General features: G+C 35.4%; 1 protein-coding gene across 1 annotated transcript in view; it reads right to left on the reverse strand.

The window, feature by feature from the left end:
- PPP2R5A (protein phosphatase 2 regulatory subunit B'alpha) overlaps window positions 1-22785 on the reverse strand; it is a 102549-nt gene that overhangs the window by 10012 nt on the left and 69752 nt on the right. Inside the window, exons 4-7 of the mRNA XM_007451329.1 lie at window positions 6841-6933; window positions 3314-3444; window positions 1760-1819; window positions 727-835 (exon numbers count right to left, since the gene is read on the reverse strand). Coding sequence (XP_007451391.1) covers window positions 727-835; window positions 1760-1819; window positions 3314-3444; window positions 6841-6933 — 393 coding nt within the window. The remainder of the gene's footprint in view (window positions 1-726; window positions 836-1759; window positions 1820-3313; window positions 3445-6840; window positions 6934-22785) is intronic.

Consider the following 22785-nt stretch of genomic DNA (forward strand, 5'->3'; position numbering starts at 1 on the left):
GAAGGCCTGTAAGATCAAAGGGAGAAAAGGGGACTTGGGGGGGGAAAAGAGATAAGAATATTGTTCAAAAAAAAAAAAAAAAAAAAGATGTCCTTTTTTCAGTAGTAACTTCTGAATATTAAGTTAACTGAAATATTAAAGAAAATGTAGTTGGACATATCAATCTTTCGATATCATTTAGGTGGCAGACCAGTTCTTTGGGGAATTAAAAGCACTGTCTTTGTCTTACAAATCAGAAGTGAAACTATAGCACAATAAATTAATAGATACATACACATAAATAAAGTTGACTGAAATAAGACTAGAGCTAACATCTTAGTTTTTCAGCACATTTCTAACATGTACGCCTATGCCGATATGATATTATTCTTTGAGTATTAATAGAGGAAACTAAAACCATTCTCTAACTAGGTCATTGAGGCTAGATGGAACACTCTGCAGATATGTGGGATTTATCAAAGTCACACAGTGAGTTAGGTCAGGTCCTGGACCAGAAAAGAACTTGATCTTTCCTATATCTATACTTACAGTTCATTCAGCTTACTTAAGAAAACTAAATATAATGCTTTAAAAATGATGATATAGTAAAAATTTGCTTTGGGCAACTTACAAAAGCAAATTGCTTAAATATACTTAAAATTGCCACCTCAATATTTCTCAGTTTCTCTGCCTTTATATCAGTCTTTGAAACAACATTCATTTCACCTGAAATCTCCTGCAACTTACCTGAGCATGAAACAAAGCTAATCCTTTTGCAGTATGCATAGGAATAAGAACCTTCATTAGAAATTGTTTATGTTCTGCTTTCAGTGGCAATGCAAAGCCATTGATAATACTGGAGGGAAAAAAAGGCAGGGGAAGGGTTACGTAGTTACTACTTTATTTCTAAAAGTTATTACATCCCTAAGTACCTAGGAACTGCTCTGCTTCAGTCCTGGTGTTGAATGACTTACTCACCTGCAAACTACGTTAGACTATCACTACGAAGTCTGCTCCTTTAAGTCATTCAGTGATCCCAAAAGAAAATGGGGACTGCCAATTTAATGTCCCAGTAAGCAACTTTATGTTTTCTATAAAGCCTATCACTTATTCATGCCTTTATTTTTCTTCTCTAAAGCACAGGAGAGTCAATATCACAATATTGTTAGAATTTTCAATATATTGTAAAGTAAATGGGTAGTTTCTCTTACTTTATTGAAAGATCTGAAATTAAGAAGTAGTTCTCGCCATAATCATTCTCTAAGTATTAACAGAGGAAACAAAAACCATTCTCTAAACATAAATAGAGGGTCTAAATGTCTCTCATGTTAATACTGCTATGTGGTGAATAAGGAAGGCAAAAATGTTCATATAAACAAAAATCAAAGGCTGTAGATTCTTCTAAAAAGAAAAGATGTATAGGAATGATCTATCAACATCTGAACAAGAATTCCTGTAACTTCACCAAAGATTCACTATAACTTATTTCATCTCTTCCCAATCAGATCCTATAGGTTTCTGAGGCAGTCTGGAAAGATCAGACATAAAATATGCCACAGCTTCAAAAGCACAAGTCTATTCTGAAACAGGTGTCTTGCATGGCACTATTTTAATATGCTGACCCCCTGAAAAGCTATAATAAGAATTCAGTTGAGAAACTATGCCTTATACTATATATTCAAACTCTAAAATATGAAATAATTTCTCCAATCCCAGCTATTTTAATACATAAAGCATTCAAAGTTACTTAATTCTTAAAAAGAACAAAAAACTGACCTACCTTCCTAATATTTCAAGGAGTTCAGCAACACCATTGAAATGCTCTGTTTCATATATAAACCTAAATTTAAAATAAAGATAGATATAAAGAAAAATCAAACATCAGAAAATTAAACTGAGAGAAAGATGTAGGAAGGTACAAAGAAATCTAAGGGGCAAATATAAGAAATGTTCAAGCACACTTTAGGAATGAATTCTTTGTAAGCTATTTTGCCCCCAATGAGTTACTTCTTAGCAATCTTATAAAAGGTCTATTTCCTATTAAACCACATATACTTTTGCTAAAATTTGCTATATATTAAGATAACAATATAATTTCATCTGGAATATTTTATTTTACTTTAAAATTTATAAGAAAGATGGGTCTTCTCAAAGAAATACTTTTTAAAATAGGAAACCTCTACTCATAGGTAACTCTAAGAGAAAAGGACTCATGTATTAAAGCCACTTTTACTCAGAATTTCTCTAAGCCTAAACTACACAGGCTGACTAGCTTTCTAAGATTAGGGTCGCCTTTAACGTAGGGAATCATAGACTCAGATGATGACAGGATAGGCAGAGAAGATACCATAAATGATGGGCAGGGCCCCAGAGAGAACGACAGAGAGCTGGACAAAGATGTTCTCTCTAGAGGAGGCAATATTTCTCATCTCTGACTGTTACAGTGTGAAAATGCTAGCCTAATTTTGCCACATTGTCAACTCAAACAAACCAAACCTGAAATTTGGGTATTAAAGCAAAATCTCCTAATCTGAAGCAACTACTCAATAGATTTCATTGATAAAGTAGTCAAAAGATAAATTTAATTAGCTTTGTCAGAAAATCGAATGAAAATACTGCCAACAGCTACTGATTTAAATAGTATTTATACAAAATTTTTTAAACAAGTGCTCAAATAAATAATCAGACAAACTCTCCTCTCAATAAATTTTAAACATCAGTAACACTGGTATTATCTATTAAAAACTGTCTTCATTACTACTATCCACTTAGATGAGAAGTTACAAGAAAAAGTTAGATGCAATCAAATGATATCCACAAAACAGGCTAAAAATGACTCAAGTACTATCAGTTAAGTTTCTAAGTTTCAGACTTTAAAAATTAACCTAAAGGGGCTTCCCTGGTGGTGCAGTGGTTAAGAATCCGCCTGCCAGTGCAGGGGACACAGGTTCAAGCCCTGATCCGGGAAGATCCCACATGCCGTGGAGCAACTAATCCTGTGTGCCACAACTACTGAGCCTGCGCTCTAGTGCCTGCGAGCCACAGCTACTGAGCCCGCGCACCACAACTACTGAAGCCCCGCACCTAGACAGCCCATGCTCCGCAACCAGGAGAGCCACCGCAGTGAGAAGCCTGTGCAACGCAACGAAAGAGTAGCCCCCGCTCGCCACAACTAGAGAAAGCCTGCATGCAGCAATGAAGACCCAACGCAACCAAAAAATAAATAAATAAAATAAATAAATTTATTTTAAAAAATTAACCTAAAAGAACTGGAATAAAAAGAAAATATGGAAGGGAAAAAAAAGTGCTGTATATGAATATACAACCAATTTACCTGAGGAAAATGTTGTTAATTTGTTTTCTGATGAATGCTCTTAATCCAAGAAACTTCCCATAAATTCGATGCAGAACGGTCTTCAGGAAGTCGCGTTCTCTGGGATCTTCACTATCAAAAAGCTCCAGGAGCTTTAAAAAAAATCTGAGAAATTACTTTTTAAAAATAATCGAGCTAAAACTTCACTCTATTCTAATTTTGATTTTAAGATAATCCACAAAAGCTTTAAAAGTTTTAAAAAGATTCTGCCTCATCAGATTGACTTTATTCTTGCTAAATAATGAAACTAAAGAAAAGCTTATGGAGTATTTTTTAAATTTCATTTTGAAAAATGACACACAATAAATAATATAAACACTTCAAGAAGTGGAATATTGTTTTTTGGCCTTGCCACTCATTTTAAAATGCTGACCTACTCCTGACTACTAAACATGGCTCATAATTTTAAAGTGTTGAAATGTGAGAGATTTTTAAATGTTTTTTGATAGTATGTCAAAACTACATACAGAATCTTAAGCTTGTAGACCGCAAATTGTTAAATAAATGAAGTTTAAAAAATACACATGCACAAATGCGTATTTCTAGTTTACTAGGAAAATTTATACAAACTAAGGCTTCTTTTTTTTTGTGATCTTACACTAAAAACATTCAAGTCACCATGCCAACAGCTCAAAGATTAATATTTAGTTAATAGGTAAAATACTGGTAGATATATGCTAACAGAGTGAAAATCATTCATGAAATAACTGAAATAAAAGATGAGACTACAGATTTTTATTTAAAGTCAGCTTAGCAAATGGCTGAAAAATTTTAAACCAGTTCAAATTGGCCAAATCAGCATTTTCCTACACCTCTACACAACTCTTCAGCAAAGGCAGGACAAAGAGATCTTTGAAAAATTTTAAATCAAAAGCTCAAATTTCCATTTTAAAACGGTAAAGAAACTGAAATTCTTCAGTCAAAAAAAAGTATTACTGTATTTAAATGAAACACTGGATTTTCTTAGGAAAAAATATACAAAACCTCTCTTTATAGAATACAATTCCTATGATGTTGTCAAGGAATTTTATGTTCTGTACTTTGGGATTGATAATTACAGTCATGATGGCATGCTCTGAATCTTAAGTTCTTTTTCCATTCTGTCTTGAATTATATGTAATTGTTTACATGTGTCTCTCTTCTACAAGAGTGGGTATTCTTTGAGAGTAGTGATGACTTTAGTCACATTTATATAACCCTAAAGTGTTTGGCTTATAGTTTGCATTTGTTGTTTGCTAGATTATTAAGTACTGCATGCGGCTCCAGCAAAAAATATCCATAGAGTATGAGAATTTATGTTAATATACCTAATTAAGTCGCTTTAAATTATTTTAATTAAAATAGCTAAACTATTCACTTAAGACACTCAAATCCAAGTTCTGATGTGGGGTTTACTTGGAAGATATGCTTTGAAATTAATAAAAGGAACCCTTAATTGTTAAGGCTGCTATGTCTAATTCAAGAACAAACATAATGTAATACAAGTTGATCCTCAGGGTCAACGTAAAATAGTAGAGAACAGTTGTTAGCTAAGTGTCAAATCTATTTAAATAAGTTATTTTGAAATATTACAATCTAAATAAAACTATTTTTATATAATCAAATATAATCAAATCCTGATTGTGCCATTTTCTAGCTCTGTGAATTTGGATATGGTCTAGCTCTTTATATAAAAGCATATAAGGACAGTGCCTGGCACATAAAAAGCACTCAATAATTCTTAGCTTCCTTCTTCTGAAATCCTATGATTTGAACATAACCTGGAACTACACACTTGTTTTCTTCTCTTGAAATAATAAATGTCCAAATTTATACTTTAGATTTTTCTCCTGTACTTCTAAGTCTTAAACTTACCACCTAATCAAATAATTTCAAAGTACAAAAGCTGAGAATTCTCATAGTAATATTTATTGAAGCAATATACTAAGAATACCTCAGAGCAGTGATCTGTGAAATCACAGTGATAGAAACTGCTAGAAACAAATTATTGGGCCTTGGCTTCTCAGATAATTCAGACACTCAGAGTAGAACGTAGAAAATGGGTCCTACCCTACCAGTTTTCTTCTTGTTCCCCCTCAAATCCACTGAATAATCCAGCAGCCAAAACACCTCAAGCTCCAGGGTGAGGAAGCCCTAAGGCAACTGTTCCACTCAACCTGCTATTATCTTAAATACAATTTAACATGGCATTACTAAAGTTCCTTAATACACTGTATTCCTTCTGTAGCACACAAGAGCTATAGAAGGAAATAAATATGCATTCATTTCCAATTACCAAAATAACATAACTCCATTTAATCTGACTGCTTTTAACTTGTTATTGAAATGAAATTAACATTTTACTGTTAACACACACCTAATATTTCTTCATAGTTTATGAAGAACTACTTGAATGGCTTAAGGACATATTGTTGACAATATTCTTCATTTATCAATACTTCACAGCTACTAGTCAAAATACTTTATCTGGTAATTACAGGAAGTGACCAAAAATGAACTCCAAATATGTGGAACTCATGCTTGTATAATCTTTATCCTAGGGGACACACAATGGTGGGAAGAGGGTAGCAAACGTCCTTGTAATGATCTTTAATCCTGGCCTCAGCACTTCATTACAACCCTTCCACCCATCTCCTACCTTTCTTTAAAATGCTAATTAGTTTAGAAGAGGAGAATTCCTAATGAGACCCAATTTACAGATAAGTATTTCAAAAGAGAAAATGGACCCAGAGAGGTTTGGTCTACTTCACAATTTTGTCTAGGGCCAGCAAAGACCACATAGTTAAAAAGAGGCCTTTAAATTGGTGAAAAGATTTTGAAAATAAAAATAAACACATTCTGAGAAACTAATTTTGAGTATTTAGGTTCCAAAAGAACCAACTAATAATCAACTTATAAAAAGAAAGAAGGTATCACACATGTTTAACTCTATCTCCTTTTCTTCTTAAAGATCCCATTTTATCTGTGGTTTAGGAACTGGGTGGCTAGAATGCCTAAGATGGGAAGGGGGGGCGGAAAGGAAAGGTAAGTGACACTTGATGATAAGAAAGAAGCATAAAGCCCAAACTTCTAACAATAATTCCATTTCTATTTTTTCCACCCTCTGTCATTTCAAAGTCACAGTGCTTAGAACCATATGTCAAGTTCAAGCTCAGAGACTTAAAGATTTTAAAAAAGGTTTCCCCCCTGGTTATACCAAATTTTCTTAGTTAGATATTCCAGGAACGCTTGCTTTTCTGGTCTTTATAAAACAACTATGAGGATTTAGGATTGGACAGAATAATTTGATTGACTTCACTAGAAGGCCACCCTTGATTAAAAAATACTCTTGTGTTCTCAGAGCTACTTACTTTTATTCTCATTGCCTGGCAAGAATATTAAGTGCTGTTAAACAGAAATCCTTAAAGTTTTGAAAGACTATTTTAATCACAAGTTAATAAATCATTGCTAAGATGAATACAAAAATTTAAGACAGAAGAATTCCTTACCTGTTGTACAAACTTCTGATCAATGTATCGCTTTGCAATGCTAGGCTGGAAATCAGGGCTCTCCAAAAACCTTAAGAAGAATTCATACACCAACTACAAGACAAAGTGAAATAAAAGCTAAGATGATGCCTATAAAATTTTACCTTAAGTCATTACTTCATACCCAAAACACACCTCCCTTACCAACTTAGTAAGGATATTTCAGATCTCATTAAAAAATGTCATGAGTTGGTAACAGTTTTTAAAAAACTAAATATATATGCACAGTTTGGTCTCCTAAGCCAGCAGATTTTGGGATTTATTTATTGCGTTGCATCATTCATTGAAAATATTAACTTACAGGAGCCAGAAAACAAAGATGATGACTATAAAATATTTAATTTAGAAGACTATTTTGCACTCCATACTCACTGGGAACCCTTCTCCAGTGGACCACTAACCTACCTCAGCTTAATCTCCAGAGCTCCTTAAATGCAGCATCAGAAACCTCCAGGTAAGAGTAAACTGATTTATAAGGGGCAGTGTATTAATACCAATTTAAAAAAGAGAAAAACTTCAAGTCTTTCTATAAAACTACAGTGGGAAAAAATCCACACTTGGGAAGTAATGAACCAAATCATATAAGTACAGGGCTCAGGAAGAAATGTCTGTGCACCACAGTGAATAAACCAGAAGTCCTAACAAGCCTCCTACTAAAAAGTGCCAAACATCTTAAAAATACACTATTCCCCACTTAACCATGGGAGCTAAGTTCCAAGACCCCCCACTGGATGACTGAAACCTCAAATGGCACCAAACCCTATTTTCTGTTCATATCTTCTAACCACAAATTTAATGACTTTTCCATCTTAACTAAGCACTGTGGCCATAACTTTTGCAGTCTGAGCTGTGACAGCAAAACTAGCACAATTTTTTTTCCTTCCTCAGAATTTTACAGACAGAAGATTCATTCTTACCATAGATCTTAGCAACCTCAGCATATGCTTTTTTTCTTTCCTTAAGTTGAGAACTTTTGCCTTTTGCTTAAAGGAAGCACTTTACAGCTTCTCTTTGGCATGTCTAAACTGCCAGCATCACCACTCTAGCACTTTGGGGCTGTTACTCAGTAAAACATAAGGGTTACTTGAATGCAAGAACTGCAATACCATAACAGTCGATTTGATAACAGAGGTAGCTCCTAAGTGACTAATGGGCTGGATATGCTGGACAAAGATATGATTCACATCTCGATGGGAGATTTCAACATGCTACTCAGAATGGCGCACAATTTAAAGCTTATGAATTGTTTATTTCTGTAATTTTCCACCTAATATTTTCGAACTGTGGTTGATCCCAGGTAACAAACTGCAGAAAGCAAAACCGTGGATAAAGGGGGACTATTGTAATAGCAAAATATTCACTTGCTACCACAAATCAGAATTAAAAGTAATGTTTAGTTCAACCTACCTACATCACACCTACATCTACCTTTCAAGGAGAAAGGCAAAAACGCTAAAGTTTGTTTCTATGGTAACCTAATAGCTATAAAAGGCAGGAGTCTAGCCCAAAATGTGCCTTAATTTACTAACTATTAAACAACATATCAAGCTGGCACCCTAAAAACAAAAAAGGAGGATTAGATCTCAAAGTAACAATAGTCATTCAATAAACATTTAGGTAGCCAGTTAGGCCACAATATAGAAGGGAGGCGGGGAAAATTGCTACACTAAATTTACAGACCTCACAACATACAAAAAGCATTACCAGATCTGAGCTCTATCATTCACCACAGAATAGCAAATTTTTACTGCAGTGAGTTCAATAATATGCTAAGGCTAACAACAGCTTTGGGATCTGAGTAAATATTGTTTTGTTTGATTCATCTTTACCCAACTATGCAAAAAGAGTGATGCTTACCTGGTCTAATTATTATCTAATTTAATATTTAATGTTAAGTATGAATTAAGAATATAATGAGGGTTTCCCTGGTGGCACAGTGGTTAAGAATCCACCTGCCAATACAGGGGACACGGGTTTGAGCCCTGGTCCAGGAAGGTCCCACATGCCGTGGAGCAACTAAGCCCGTGCGCCAAAACTACCGAGTCTCTGCTTTAGAGCCTGCGAGCCACAACTACTGAGCTGGAGCACCACAACTACTGAAGCCCATGTACCTAGAGCCAATGCTCCGCAACAAGAAAAGCCACTGCAATGAGAAATGTGCACAATGCAACGAAGAGTAGCCACTGCTCACTGCAACTAGAGAAAGCCCGTGCGCAGCAACGAAGACCCAATGCGGCCAAAAATAAATGAATAAAATAAATAAAATTTAAAAAAATTACCATTCTACCCACTACCAGTACCTCCCATCAGGGGACTTGCACAAGCCTCTTAGAGAGCCTCATCCACCAGAGGGCAGAAAGCAGAAGTGAGAAGAACTACAACCCTGCAGGCTGTGGAACAAAACCCACGTTCACAGAAAGACAGGCAAGATGAAAAGGCAGAGGGCTATGTACCAGATGAAGGAACAAGATTAAACCCCAGAAAAACAACTAAATGCAGTGAAGATAGGCAACCTTCCAGAAAAAGAATTCAGAATAATGATACTGAAGATGATCCAGGACCTCGGAAAAAGAATGGAGGCAAAGATCGAGAAGATGCAAAAAATGTTTAACAAAGACCTAAAAGTATTAAAGAACAAACAAACAGAGATGAACAATACAATAACTGAAATGAAAAATACGCTAGAAGGAATCAATAGCAAAAGAAATGAGGCAGAAGAACGGATAAGTGACCTGGAAGAGAGAATGGTGGAATTCATTGCTGCAGAACAGAATAAAGAAAAAAGAATGAGAAGAAATGAAGACAGCCTAAGAGACCTCTGGGACAACATTAAATGCAACAACATTTGCATCATAGGGGTCCCAGAAGGAGAAGGGAGAGAGAAAGGACCCGAGAAAATATTTGAAGAGATTATAGTCGAAAACTTCCCTAACACAGGAAAGGAAATAGCCACCCAAGTCCAGGAAGGGCAGAGAGTCCCATACAGGATAAACCCAAGGAGAAACATGCTGAGACGCATAGTAATCAAACTGGCAAAAATTAAAGACAAAGAAAAATTAACGAAAGCAGCAAGGGAAAAACGACAACATACAAGGGAACTCCCATAAGGTTAACAGTTGATTTCTCAGCAGAAACTCTACAAGCCAGAAGGGAGTGGCATGATATATTTAAAGTGATGAAAGGGAAGACCTACAACCAAGATTACTCTAGCCAGCAAGAATCTCATTCAGATTCGATGGAGAAATCAAAAGCTTTACAGACAAGCAAAAGCTAAGAGAATTTAGCACCACCAAACCAGCTCTACAACAAATGCTAAAGGAACTTCTTTAAGTGAGAAACACAAGAGAAGAAAAGGACCTACAAAAAGAAACCCAAAACAATTAAGAAAATGGTCATAGGAACATACATATTGATAATTACCTTAAACATGAATGGATTAAATGCTCCAACCAAAAGACACAGGCTTGCTGAATGGATACAAAAACAAGACATATATATGCTGTCTACAAGAGACCCACTTCAGACCTAGGGACACATACAGACTGAAAGTGAGGGGATGGAAAAAGATATTCCATGCAAATGGAAATCAAAAGAAAGCTGGAGTAGCAATACTCATATCAGATAAAATAGACTTTAAAATAAAGAATGTTACAAGAGACAAGGAAGGACACTACATAATGATCAAGGGATCAATCCAAGAAGAAGATATAACAATTATAAATATATATGCACCCAACATAGGAGCACCTCAATACATAAGGCAACTGCTAACAGCTATAAAAGAGGAAATCGACAGTAACACAATAATAGTGGGGGACTTTAACACCTCACTTACACCAATGGACAGATCATCCAAAATGAAAATAAATAAGGAAACAGAAGCTTTAAATGACACAATAGACCAGATAGATTTAATTGATATTTATAGGACATTCCATCCAAAAACAGCAGATTACACTTTCTTCTCAAGTGCACACGGAACATTCTCCAGGATAGATCACATCTTGGGTCACAAATCAAGCCTCAGTAAATTTAAGAAAATTGAAATCATATCAAGCATCTTTTCTGACCACAACACTATGAGATTAAAAATCAATTACAGGGAAAAAAACGTAAAAAACACAAACACATGGTAACAATACGTTTAGTAACAATACGTTACTAAATAACCAAGAGATCACTGAAGAAATCAAAGAGGAAATCAAAACATACCAAGAGACAAATGACAATGAAAACATGATGATTCAAAATCTATGGGATCCAGCAAAGCAGTTCTAAGAGGGAAGTTTATAGCTATACAAGCCTACCTCAAGAAATAAGAAAAATCTCAAATAAACAATCTATCCTTACACCTAAAAGAACTAGAGAAAGAAGAACAAACAAAACCCAAACTTAGCAGAAGGAAAGAAATCATAAAGATCAGAACAAAAATAAATGAAATAGAAACAAAGAAAACAACAGCAAGGATCAATAAAACTAAAAGGTGGTTCTTTGAGAAGATAAACAAAATTGATAAACCATTAACCAGACTCATCAAGAAAAGAGGGAGAGGACTCAAATCAATAAAATTAGAAATGAAAAAGGAGAAGTTACAACAGACACTGCAGAAATACAAAGCATCCTAAGAGACTACTACAAGCAACTCTATGCCAATAAAATGGACAACCTGGAAGAAATGGACAAATTCTTAGAAAGGCATAACCTTCCAAGACTGAACCAGGAAGAAATAGAAAATATGAACAGACCAATCACAAGTAATGAAATTGAAACTGTGATTAAAAATCTTCCAACAAACAAGTCCAGGACCAGATGGCTTCACAGATGAATTCTATCAAACATTTAGAGAAGAGCTAACACCCATCCTTCTCAAACTCTTCCAAAAAACTGCAGAGGAAGGAACATTCCCAAACTCATTCTATGAGGACACCATCACCCTGATACCAAAACCAGACACTGATACTACAAAGAAAGAAAATTACAGACCAGTATCACTGATGAATATAGATGCAAAAATCCTCAACAAAGTAGTAGCAAACAGAATCCAACAGCACGTTAAAAGGATCATACACCATGATCAAGTGGGATTTATCCCAGGGATGCAAGGATTCTTCAGTATATGCAAATCAATCAATGTGATACACCATATTAAAAAAATGAAGAATGAAAACCATATGATCATCTCAATAGATGCAGAAAAAGCTTCTGACAGAATTCAACACCCATTTATGATAAAAACTCTCCAGAAAGTGGGCATAGAGGGAACCTACCTCAACACAATAAAGGCCATATATGACAAACCCACAGCAAACATCATTCTCAATGGTGAAAAACTGAAAGCATTTCCTCTAAGATCAGGAACAAGACAAGGATGTCCACTCTCACCACTATTATTCAACAGAGTTTTGGAAATCCTAGCCATGGCAATCAGAGAAGAAAAAAAAATAAAAGGAATACAAATTAGAAAAGAAGAAGTAAAATTGTCACTGTTTGCAGATGTCATGATACTATGCATAGAGAATCCTAAAGATGCCACCAGAAAACTACTAGAGCTAATCAATGAATTTGGTAAAGTTGCAGGATACAAAATTAATGCACAGAAATCTCTTGCATTCCTATACACTACCGATGAAAAATCTGAAAGAGAAATTAAGGAAACACTCCCGTTTACCACTGCAACAAAAAGAATAAAATACCTAGGGAGACAAAAGACCTGTATGCAGAAAACTGTAAGACACTGATGAAAGAAATTAAAGATGATACCAACAGATGGAGAGATATACCATGTTCTTGGATTGGAATAATCAATATTGTGAAAATGACTATATTACCCAAAGCAATCTATCGATTCAATGCAATCCCTATCAAATTACCAATGGCATTTTTTACAGAACTAGAACAAATCATCTTAAAATTTATATGGAGACACAAAAGACCCTAAATAGCCAAAGCAGTCTTGAGGGAAAAAAGTGGTGCTGGAGTAATCAGACTCCCTGACTTCAGACTATACTACAAAGCTACAGTAATCAAGACAATATCGTACTGGTACAAAAACAGAAACATAGATCAATGCCACAAGATAGAAAGCCCAGAGAGAAACCCACGCACTATGGTCAACTAATCTATGACAAAGGAGGCAAGGATATACAGGGGAGAAAAGACAGTTTCTTCATTAAGTGATGCTGGGAAAACTGGACAGCTATGTGTAAAAGAATGAAATTAGAACACTCCCTAACACCATACACACAAAAAATCTCTAAATGGATTAGAGACCTAAATGTAAGACCGGACACTTTAAAACTCTTAGAGGAAAACACAGGAAAAACACTCTTTGACATAAATCACAGCAAGATCTTTTTTGATCCACCTCTTACAATAATGGAAATAAAAAACAAAATAAACAAATGGGACCTAATGAAACTTCAAAGCTTTTGCACAGCAAAGGAAACCATAAACAAGATGAAAAGACAACCCTCAGAATGGGAGAAAATATTTCCAAACGAATCAACGGACAAAGGATTAATCTCCAACATATATAAACAGCTCATGCAGCTCAATATTAAAAAAACAAACAACCCAATCCAAAAACGGGCAGAAGACCTAAATAGACATTTCTCCAAAGAGGACATACAGATGGGCAAGAAGCACATGAAAAACTGCTCAACATCACTAATTATTAGAGAAATGCAAATCAAAACTACAATGAGGTGTCACCTCACACCAGTTACAATGGGCATCATCAGAAAATCTGCAAACAACAAATGCTGGAGAGGGTGTGCACTATTGGTGGGAATGTAAATTGATATAGCCACTATGGAGAACAGTATGGAGGTTCCTTAAAAAACTAAAAATAGAGTTACCACATGATCCAGCAATCCCACTACTGGGCATATACCCAGAGAAAACCAGAATTCAAAGAGACACATGCACCCCAATGTTCATTGCAGCACTATTTACAATAACCAGGTCATGGAAGCATCCTAAATGCCCATTGACAGATGAATAGATAAAGAAGATGTGGTACATATATACAATGGAATATTACTCAGCCATAAAAAGGAACGAAATTGGGTCATTTGTAGAGACGTGGATGGATCTAGAGACTGTCACACAGTGAAGTAAGTCAAAAAGAGAAAAACAAATATCGTATATTAACGCATACATGTGGAACCTAGAAAAATGGTACAGATGAACCGGTTTGCAGGGCAGAAACTGAGACACAGATGTAGAGAACAAACGTATGGACACCAAGGGGGGAAAATGGTGGTGGGGTGGTGGTGGTGGTATGATGAATTAGGCAATTGGGATTGAGATGTATACACTGATGTGTATAAAACTGATGAGTAATAAGGACCTACTGTATAAAAGAAAAAAAAATTTACCCTTAAGAAAAAAAATATAACAAGAAAAAATAGAAGTTGATATTAGTTTTTTATTTATAAATAATTTTCTAATCAACCAACTATATAATTTTGCTTTGGGCTAACACATGCAAAAAGATATATAAAATTTATCAGAGTCCTGTGGAGTATTAGTACATTCTCACAAACTGCTATGCAGTTTCACTGGCACAACCTGCTCAGTGCCTATTTTCATCTCTAATACTGGGCTACTGTGATATTGTGATAAAATAAGAAATATATATTTGGTTTTCATCCCTGGCAGAGGGCTCCTAAACCTGTGGAATTTCCTGAGTGATAGAGAGTGAGAAGAAGATCTTTTGTTATTCATAATAAGCCCCTTTCAACCAGTTTATGGTTATGAGTTTATGCTAATGAGGTGACTCTGGAGGATGAAGGCTGGTTATCAGAGGAACCAACCATAGTATCAGAGGGTTGGAACTTTCAGCCCAAGCCCCAGTCCTCCAGGAAGGGGAGAAGAAGATTGAGTTTAACCACCAATGGCCAATTATTTAATTTATCATGCCTACGTGATACAACCATCAGAAACATCCTAAACAAAGGGGTCTGAAGAACTTCTGGGTCGGCGAACACATCAAAGTGCTGGGAGGGTGGTTCATGGAAAATCTAAGCCCCTTCTCCACACCTTACCCTATTCATCTCTTCTATTTGGCTGTTCCTGAGTTATATCCTTTATAATAAACTGGTAACAGTAAGTAAAGTGTTTCCCTGAGTTCTGTGAGCTGTTATAACAAATTATTATACCAGAAGAGTGGGTCATGGTAACCCCAGATTTATAGCCAGTTAATCAGAAGTATGGGAGGCCCAGACTCTCGACTGCCAACTGCAGTGATGGCAAGACCCCAGTCTTGATGGACTGAGTCCTTAACCCCTGGGGTCCTTGCTAACTCTGGGTAGTTAGTGTCAGAATGAATAAATTGTAGGACACCCAGTTGATGTTCACAGAGAACTGAAGAATTTCTTGGTGTGGAAAATCTATATATTTGGTGTCAGAAATGTTGAGGGTAGAAGAAACAAGTTTTCCTTTAATTATGTTTAGTGTGAACAGATAGCAGGTAAGCTCCAAAAAGCTCATTCACGTACTGGGGAGGTAAGACAAAAATAAAAACATATAAAATGGTATATACACAAAAACTATATGGCACAAACTATGAGTTCAGGAGACATTTAGAAAAGGGCTATATCACTGTGGAATAAGGTCAACAGGAAAGTTTTAAGGAGGACATAAAACTTGAGCCCTGCATTAGGTGTGATTTTGGACAAATCAAGAAGAAAGAGGAGGGTTTTTATAAGAAAGGTAGATGTCTCAAGAAGAAGATGGTGTAGCATAGGGGCTGGTGGGTATGAAATCAGAGACTCTTTATGCAGATTCTAAGTTAAAAGCTGTGGTAAGGAGGGGCCAAGTTAGCCCGGAGTCAAGCATGGCATGCATTCAGGGCTTAAGGCTTATTAGTTTTAACAGTAATAGCATGTCTTTTGGGAGACTTACATGACATCAAGCTCCAGATCAAAATGAATCCTCTAAATCACATATACAGTTGAAACCTGTGCCTATCACAGATATGACATATCATTTCTTACACAGGTTTCATCTGCATCACTTACCTGACACAGTGAACATTAATTAAGTGACCAGTCAAGATGAGTAGCAAAAAGCTTTTATGCAACCAACTTAGCACCACTGAAAAGATGATGACAAAAGGTTAAATACATGTTGAGTAATCCCAAACAGAGGTAGAAAAACACAAATGACCTACAGAGCTAAAAATCTTCAATATGGCACAACTAAGACCATGCTTCTATAAAACTTTACCCCACCCCCACTGTCACTCTCTCTATATCCTTTATTCTGCATTACTTTTTTTCTTGTATTTATCACACCCTGACATAGTATTATTCTTTTCCCCTAGAGTGCAAGACAGTTTGCTTATTACTTCAATGCTTTACCCCCAATATTTAGAATAATGCCTGAAACACAAGAGATGCCCAATAAATATTTGCTGAATGAATGAAAATCATAGTTGAGAAACTGTATTTGTATTTCTGTATTAAAGTTTCTCTATGTTCTTCCACATGAAAAATAATTTGCTCCAAGAACCTAACAAACAGTGCTGCAAAGGGACAATAGATACTTTCAGCAATGGGCTTATTTCTCTAATAAAATGGCGATCTTCACATATGTTCAAGGTCCTCCTATTCCTTTAATCCAAAAAATACCCTAAAAGATGAAAGATAACTAAAAAGTGTAAGGAAAGAAGGATAATCTTAGCATTCTATTCAGTACTGACTGTGTCCTTCCTAAGGCAGTTAAAATACGTAAAATTCTGGTCTTTACCAATAAAAGATTTTAGAAGGTACACCACAAAAGAGCATAGATCATTAATGTATTTGAAAATAAGACCTATATAAAAAGCTAAAGGAACTAGAAATGTTTGGCTTAGAAAGGCAGACTTAAAAGCAACTTTAATGATTTACAAATACACAGAGGCTCTTTTTCAAGGAGTATGCTGACTGAATGTTTTCCAACCTCCATTAAGAGGAAGCTAATTTAAATGGGACATTAAAAATTGATTTAATATTTGAAAGAATTTATGTAAGAATTAACGTATACTAAATCCAATGACGGATATTAAGTGCCTAGAACACTGCCTGGTACATAGCAAACACTAACAAAATCTTAGTTCTATAAGAATCTGGGTTGTTGTTTTTTCCTCCTTTTAAAAATAGGACCTATTCTGCACAAACCGTGAACAGCTTAAATATGATCAGCCTATTTTTCCGCTGCTCTTTTAACCATAATAATTAAAAAGATAATTAATAACAAATAACTATTTACAATTAAAAAGGTCAAAGTAATGAAAATGTTTCTCAACCTTAAAATAAGGATAAAAGATGTTCCTTTTCTATTTCTGTGCATAAGTGTTGGTGCATTAAGTCATAGTCCCTATAATTTTTGATTCTTAGAACATGCAAATATTTAAAATATAGCATCTGGTCAAGAGCTATTGGATGTGAAGGTGTACATTATAAAATATATATGTCCCCACTTTAAATTTCTACTTATACAGATCACAAAGAAGAGCCTCTAGTTCCTCAAATCAAGTTATCCTAAAAAGGTCTGTGTTCTATTCAGTACCCTACATAATTACATCTTAATTATCTGTGCCAAAAAAGAAGATAGTTGATAAAAGAAAATAAAAATACTACATAACCTGCCTGTATTCCAAGCTAGTATAGCAGTCATGCCTCTCTAATTATCTAGAAGTAGGTATACAGAAAATTACTATCTCGTTGGTCTTCAATAAATACAAAGCAATAATACTTAGGAAAGAAAATTTAAAAATAACTTATAGCTGTTTTACATCAATAATTATCACATAATACTCAGTAAATTAAAAGATATGGCCAGATAGTGATCCCCGGTGCTAAAATGGCCCTTCTTTTGTTCTTTTCTTCTATGTTTCTTTATTCCATTTATTCTATTGTTCATTAGTATTTCCATTACAGTGTGGGAAAAAAAGTAAAAAGAAATTGTAAATTAGCACCTTTTTAGAAAATTCACAAAAAGGCTGAAGAAACAAAAATTCGAAAGGTCTGAAATTACTTGAGATTATTCCCCTCATTAACTAAATTTAATGTTTATTTTGCTTCCTGGCAAATTAATTTCTAGCATCAAAGACCTGATAAGCTATATGTAAAATGTAAACTTTTAGTACAAAAAAAAATTCCAGGTGACATGATTCAAGGTATATTAACAACAAGGAAAGAAATTTTCATTGAGCAAACTTCCTCAGTGCTATACTCTCTATAATTTCATTCATCAGAACAGCTTTAACATTCCACTGTAAAAAAAAGTATGACTAAACAATGATGTAGCTACTGACAAATCCTATCAGTCAGTTCACTTCGCATTTAACAGACCATCTGACTGCGAAATTTAAAAACTGTATACTAAAATTTAGTTATGAGAAAGATTTTTAACTATAAACATATATATCCAGAGCAGAGCCTTTTAATCAGAAGACCATGGCTATGTAATATTTCTTGGGTATCTATGAATTTGTCTTGAGAGAAAACTCATTTTTAAAAAATCATATTTTGAAAGCAACTCACCATCTCCTAAAATGTTAAGAACCACTAGATCCAGTGAATTTAAGTGAAACTTCAAATCATACCAGTGAAAAACAGAAAGCACATTGTATATATGGCTGAATATTTACTGTTAATTCCCAAGGGCATATAAAAATATCTTAATGGAAAAATTGTTTTTAAAAATTCAAAGACTGAGGTTTTTTTTCAGGTTATCCAACTACATGTGATTAAAAATATATATAACTTACTGGCTAGTGAGAATTTCATGCTTTTAAAACCTTTGCATCATTAAACCTAGTATCACTAATTTTATACCAACTATGGCATGAAATTTCAGATGAACCCTGTGCAGTGCTATTAAAACATAGTTTACCACTTCAGATTTCCTATTCTATAAGCTCTAATGTACTGATAAATCTCAAAAATTTTATCAGTTTACACTAATCCTAGGATTCCTCTTCCATTTTATTTGGATGTGTAGGTGCTAGACAGAGTGAATAAATAATGAGGCAGACTATTGCTTTAAAGTGTCTCAAATAGTTTAGAATATAAATTTCTTTCTCATCTTTTATAATAAAAATAGAATGAAATGGCACTAATAAATATAAGTCCTGGTAAAATAAAAACTCAACAATACAATCTGGAGGAATTCCCTGGTGGTTCAGTGGTTAGGTCTCCACACTTTCACTGCTGAGGGCCTGGGTTCAATCCCTGGTTGGGGAACTAAGATCCCGCGAGCCATGTAGTGTGGCCAAAAACAAACAAACAATATAATCTGAAGCAACACCGAGCACCCATATATAAAAGCAAGGTTCCTCTCTATCTCCCAGGAACTATGTAGAAAATAGCTGATGTTATCCATCCTATTGTCATTAACAAATCTATCATTTTTCATTTTATTCAGGATAGACTCTTGCCTCCAATGGTTCAAGCCTGTGGCAGGCATTGTTGCTTAGCTAATCTAACACCCATTCCCTTTCCCCTGCATGTCTCTACTACTGAAGGTGGAAAAACTAAATATTGATTCTGTCAGTCTGCCTTTCAACCAGAGTAATGGAAAAATGAAAAAGAGTATGTAAAAAAGAAAAAGTAAAGACAATCCAACAAAATGAAGAAAGAGATAAGAAAAACAAAAAGATTTCAAGAGAAAGTGATATATATAGACAGAAGCAAAGAGCCAACATATGAATAGCAGGTATTCCCAAAGAAGAAAACAATGTGGTGGAACAAAAGAAATACTAAAAAGTATTACTGAAGAAAACTTTTCAAAAATAAAAGTGCTTTTTTTTTTTTTACAGCAAAAGAACACTATTCAACTGGAAAAACTGATGTAGAAAAATCAACACTTATGTATAGACCAAGAAAAGCAATTGGCGGGACTTCCCTGGTGGCACAGTGGTTAAGAATCCACCTTCCAATGCAGGGGACACAGGTTCAAGCCCTGGTCAAGGAAGATCCCACATGCCGAGAAGCAACTAAGCCCGTGTGCCACAACTACTGAGCCTGCACTCCAGAGCCCGCGAGCCACAACTACTGAAGCCGGCACGCCTAGAGCCCATTAAGTGAAACTTCAAATCATACCAGTGAAAAACAGAAAGCACATTGTATATATGGCTGAATATTTACTGTTAATTCCCAAGGGCATATAAAAATATCTTAATGGAAAAATTGTTTTTAAAAATTCAAAGACTGAGGTTTTTTTTCAGGTTATCCAACTACATGTGATTAAAAATATATATAACTTACTGGCTAGTGAGAATTTCATGCTTTTAAAACCTTTGCATCATTAAACCTAGTATCACTAATTTTATACCAACTATGGCATGAAATTTCAGATGAACCCTGTGCAGTGCTATTAAAACATAGTTTACCACTTCAGATTTCCTATTCTATAAGCTCTAATGTACTGATAAATCTCAAAAATTTTATCAGTTTACACTAATCCTAGGATTCCTCTTCCATTTTATTTGGATGTGTAGGTGCTAGACAGAGTGAATAAATAATGAGGCAGACTATTGCTTTAAAGTGTCTCAAATAGTTTAGAATATAAATTTCTTTCTCATCTTTTATAATAAAAATAGAATGAAATGGCACTAATAAATATAAGTCCTGGTAAAATAAAAACTCAACAATACAATCTGGAGGAATTCCCTGGTGGTTCAGTGGTTAGGTCTCCACACTTTCACTGCTGAGGGCCTGGGTTCAATCCCTGGTTGGGGAACTAAGATCCCGCGAGCCATGTAGTGTGGCCAAAAACAAACAAACAATATAATCTGAAGCAACACCGAGCACCCATATATAAAAGCAAGGTTCCTCTCTATCTCCCAGGAACTATGTAGAAAATAGCTGATGTTATCCATCCTATTGTCATTAACAAATCTATCATTTTTCATTTTATTCAGGATAGACTCTTGCCTCCAATGGTTCAAGCCTGTGGCAGGCATTGTTGCTTAGCTAATCTAACACCCATTCCCTTTCCCCTGCATGTCTCTACTACTGAAGGTGGAAAAACTAAATATTGATTCTGTCAGTCTGCCTTTCAACCAGAGTAATGGAAAAATGAAAAAGAGTATGTAAAAAAGAAAAAGTAAAGACAATCCAACAAAATGAAGAAAGAGATAAGAAAAACAAAAAGATTTCAAGAGAAAGTGATATATATAGACAGAAGCAAAGAGCCAACATATGAATAGCAGGTATTCCCAAAGAAGAAAACAATGTGGTGGAACAAAAGAAATACTAAAAAGTATTACTGAAGAAAACTTTTCAAAAATAAAAGTGCTTTTTTTTTTTTTACAGCAAAAGAACACTATTCAACTGGAAAAACTGATGTAGAAAAATCAACACTTATGTATAGACCAAGAAAAGCAATTGGCGGGACTTCCCTGGTGGCACAGTGGTTAAGAATCCACCTTCCAATGCAGGGGACACAGGTTCAAGCCCTGGTCAAGGAAGATCCCACATGCCGAGAAGCAACTAAGCCCGTGTGCCACAACTACTGAGCCTGCACTCCAGAGCCCGCGAGCCACAACTACTGAAGCCGGCACGCCTAGAGCCCATTCTCCGCAACAAGAGAAGCCACTGCAATGAGAAGCCCATGCACTGCAGCAAAGAGCAGCCCCTGCTCGATGCAACTAGAGAAAGCCTGCGCGCAGCAACGAAAAACAAAAACAAAAAACCAACTGGTCATTAAAGGAAAAATATCCTTTGGGCATCCAGGCAGAAAGAGCAAGAATATAAGAGGAAAAAAATCAGACTGAAATAAGAAGACAATGGAATAACATATTTAAGGTACTTGAGGAAATTAAGGAAAGAAGCTGAACCAAGGATTTTATATCAATTCAAATTGATCTTTAAACAAATGCTAGAGACAAACTGAGATGAAACATGCAACAACTCAGGAAGTAGTGTTCCCATGAGCCCTTCTACTAAAGAATGAGCTTCAAATTACCAAGAAATGGTCAGAGAAACTTTTCATAAGGATTGATAGTAAATATTAAATATATCACCTGTAGAACTAATGAAAAGTGTTGGGCATAAAGGTGACAGAATAGTATAAAATGAGTTATATATTCTAACTATGTACAACTATCAAAAACAGGGAGTTGGAGGAGGGGAAGGAGAAGAGTATGGGAAGTAGAAGAAGCTCCGAATTGCCATGTAAGTATTTACTGTGAAAGTAAAAGGCTATTACTTTACATGAGATGCTAGAGAGGAAGGAAGTGGGGGAAGAAAAGACTACTTACTACCTTCAATATTGTTCATTCTGAGAATCAATAAACTAACTAACTACAAAAGAGGGAACCAAGGGTATCATTTAAAGGTATCAGCATAAAGGTAACCATAACAAAAAATATATACCTCTTCCTAAATATCAAAAGTATATATTTTAAAAAATGGGAAGGCAAAGAAAACAGTAACAGTTTAAAAAAATTGTGCTAGATTCCACTCAGATGTTATCCCATTCAGTTCTTACAAGGCCCTGTTTTAGGCCAGTTTCATAAAGGAGGATGCAGAGAAATTTAACAGCTTAACTAAGGCCATTTCTGTAGAAAAGTTATCAAAACTGGGATTTGAGTAGAGGTCTGTCACCAGAATCATTTCCATTTCACGATACTTTGTAATGATACTAATTCTCTTTATCTCTTGTTAGAATGTGTATATATAAACTTTTGTTCCACTTAACTAAGGCACATCTGTACCTGTATAATTATACCTTTAAAAAGTCATTCATGGGCTTCCCTGGTGGCGCAGAGGTTGAGAGTCTGCCTGCCTATGCAGGGGACACGGGTTCGTGCCCCGGTCCGGGAAGATCCCACATGCCGCGGAGCGGCTGGGCCCGTGAGCCATGGCCGCTGAGCCTGCGCGTCCGGAGCCTGTGCTCCGCAACGGGAGAGGC

This window comes from Lipotes vexillifer, unplaced genomic scaffold, assembly GCF_000442215.2.
Source record: "Lipotes vexillifer unplaced genomic scaffold, Lipotes_vexillifer_v1.1 scaffold570, whole genome shotgun sequence".
Taxonomy (NCBI): domain Eukaryota; kingdom Metazoa; phylum Chordata; class Mammalia; order Artiodactyla; family Lipotidae; genus Lipotes; species Lipotes vexillifer.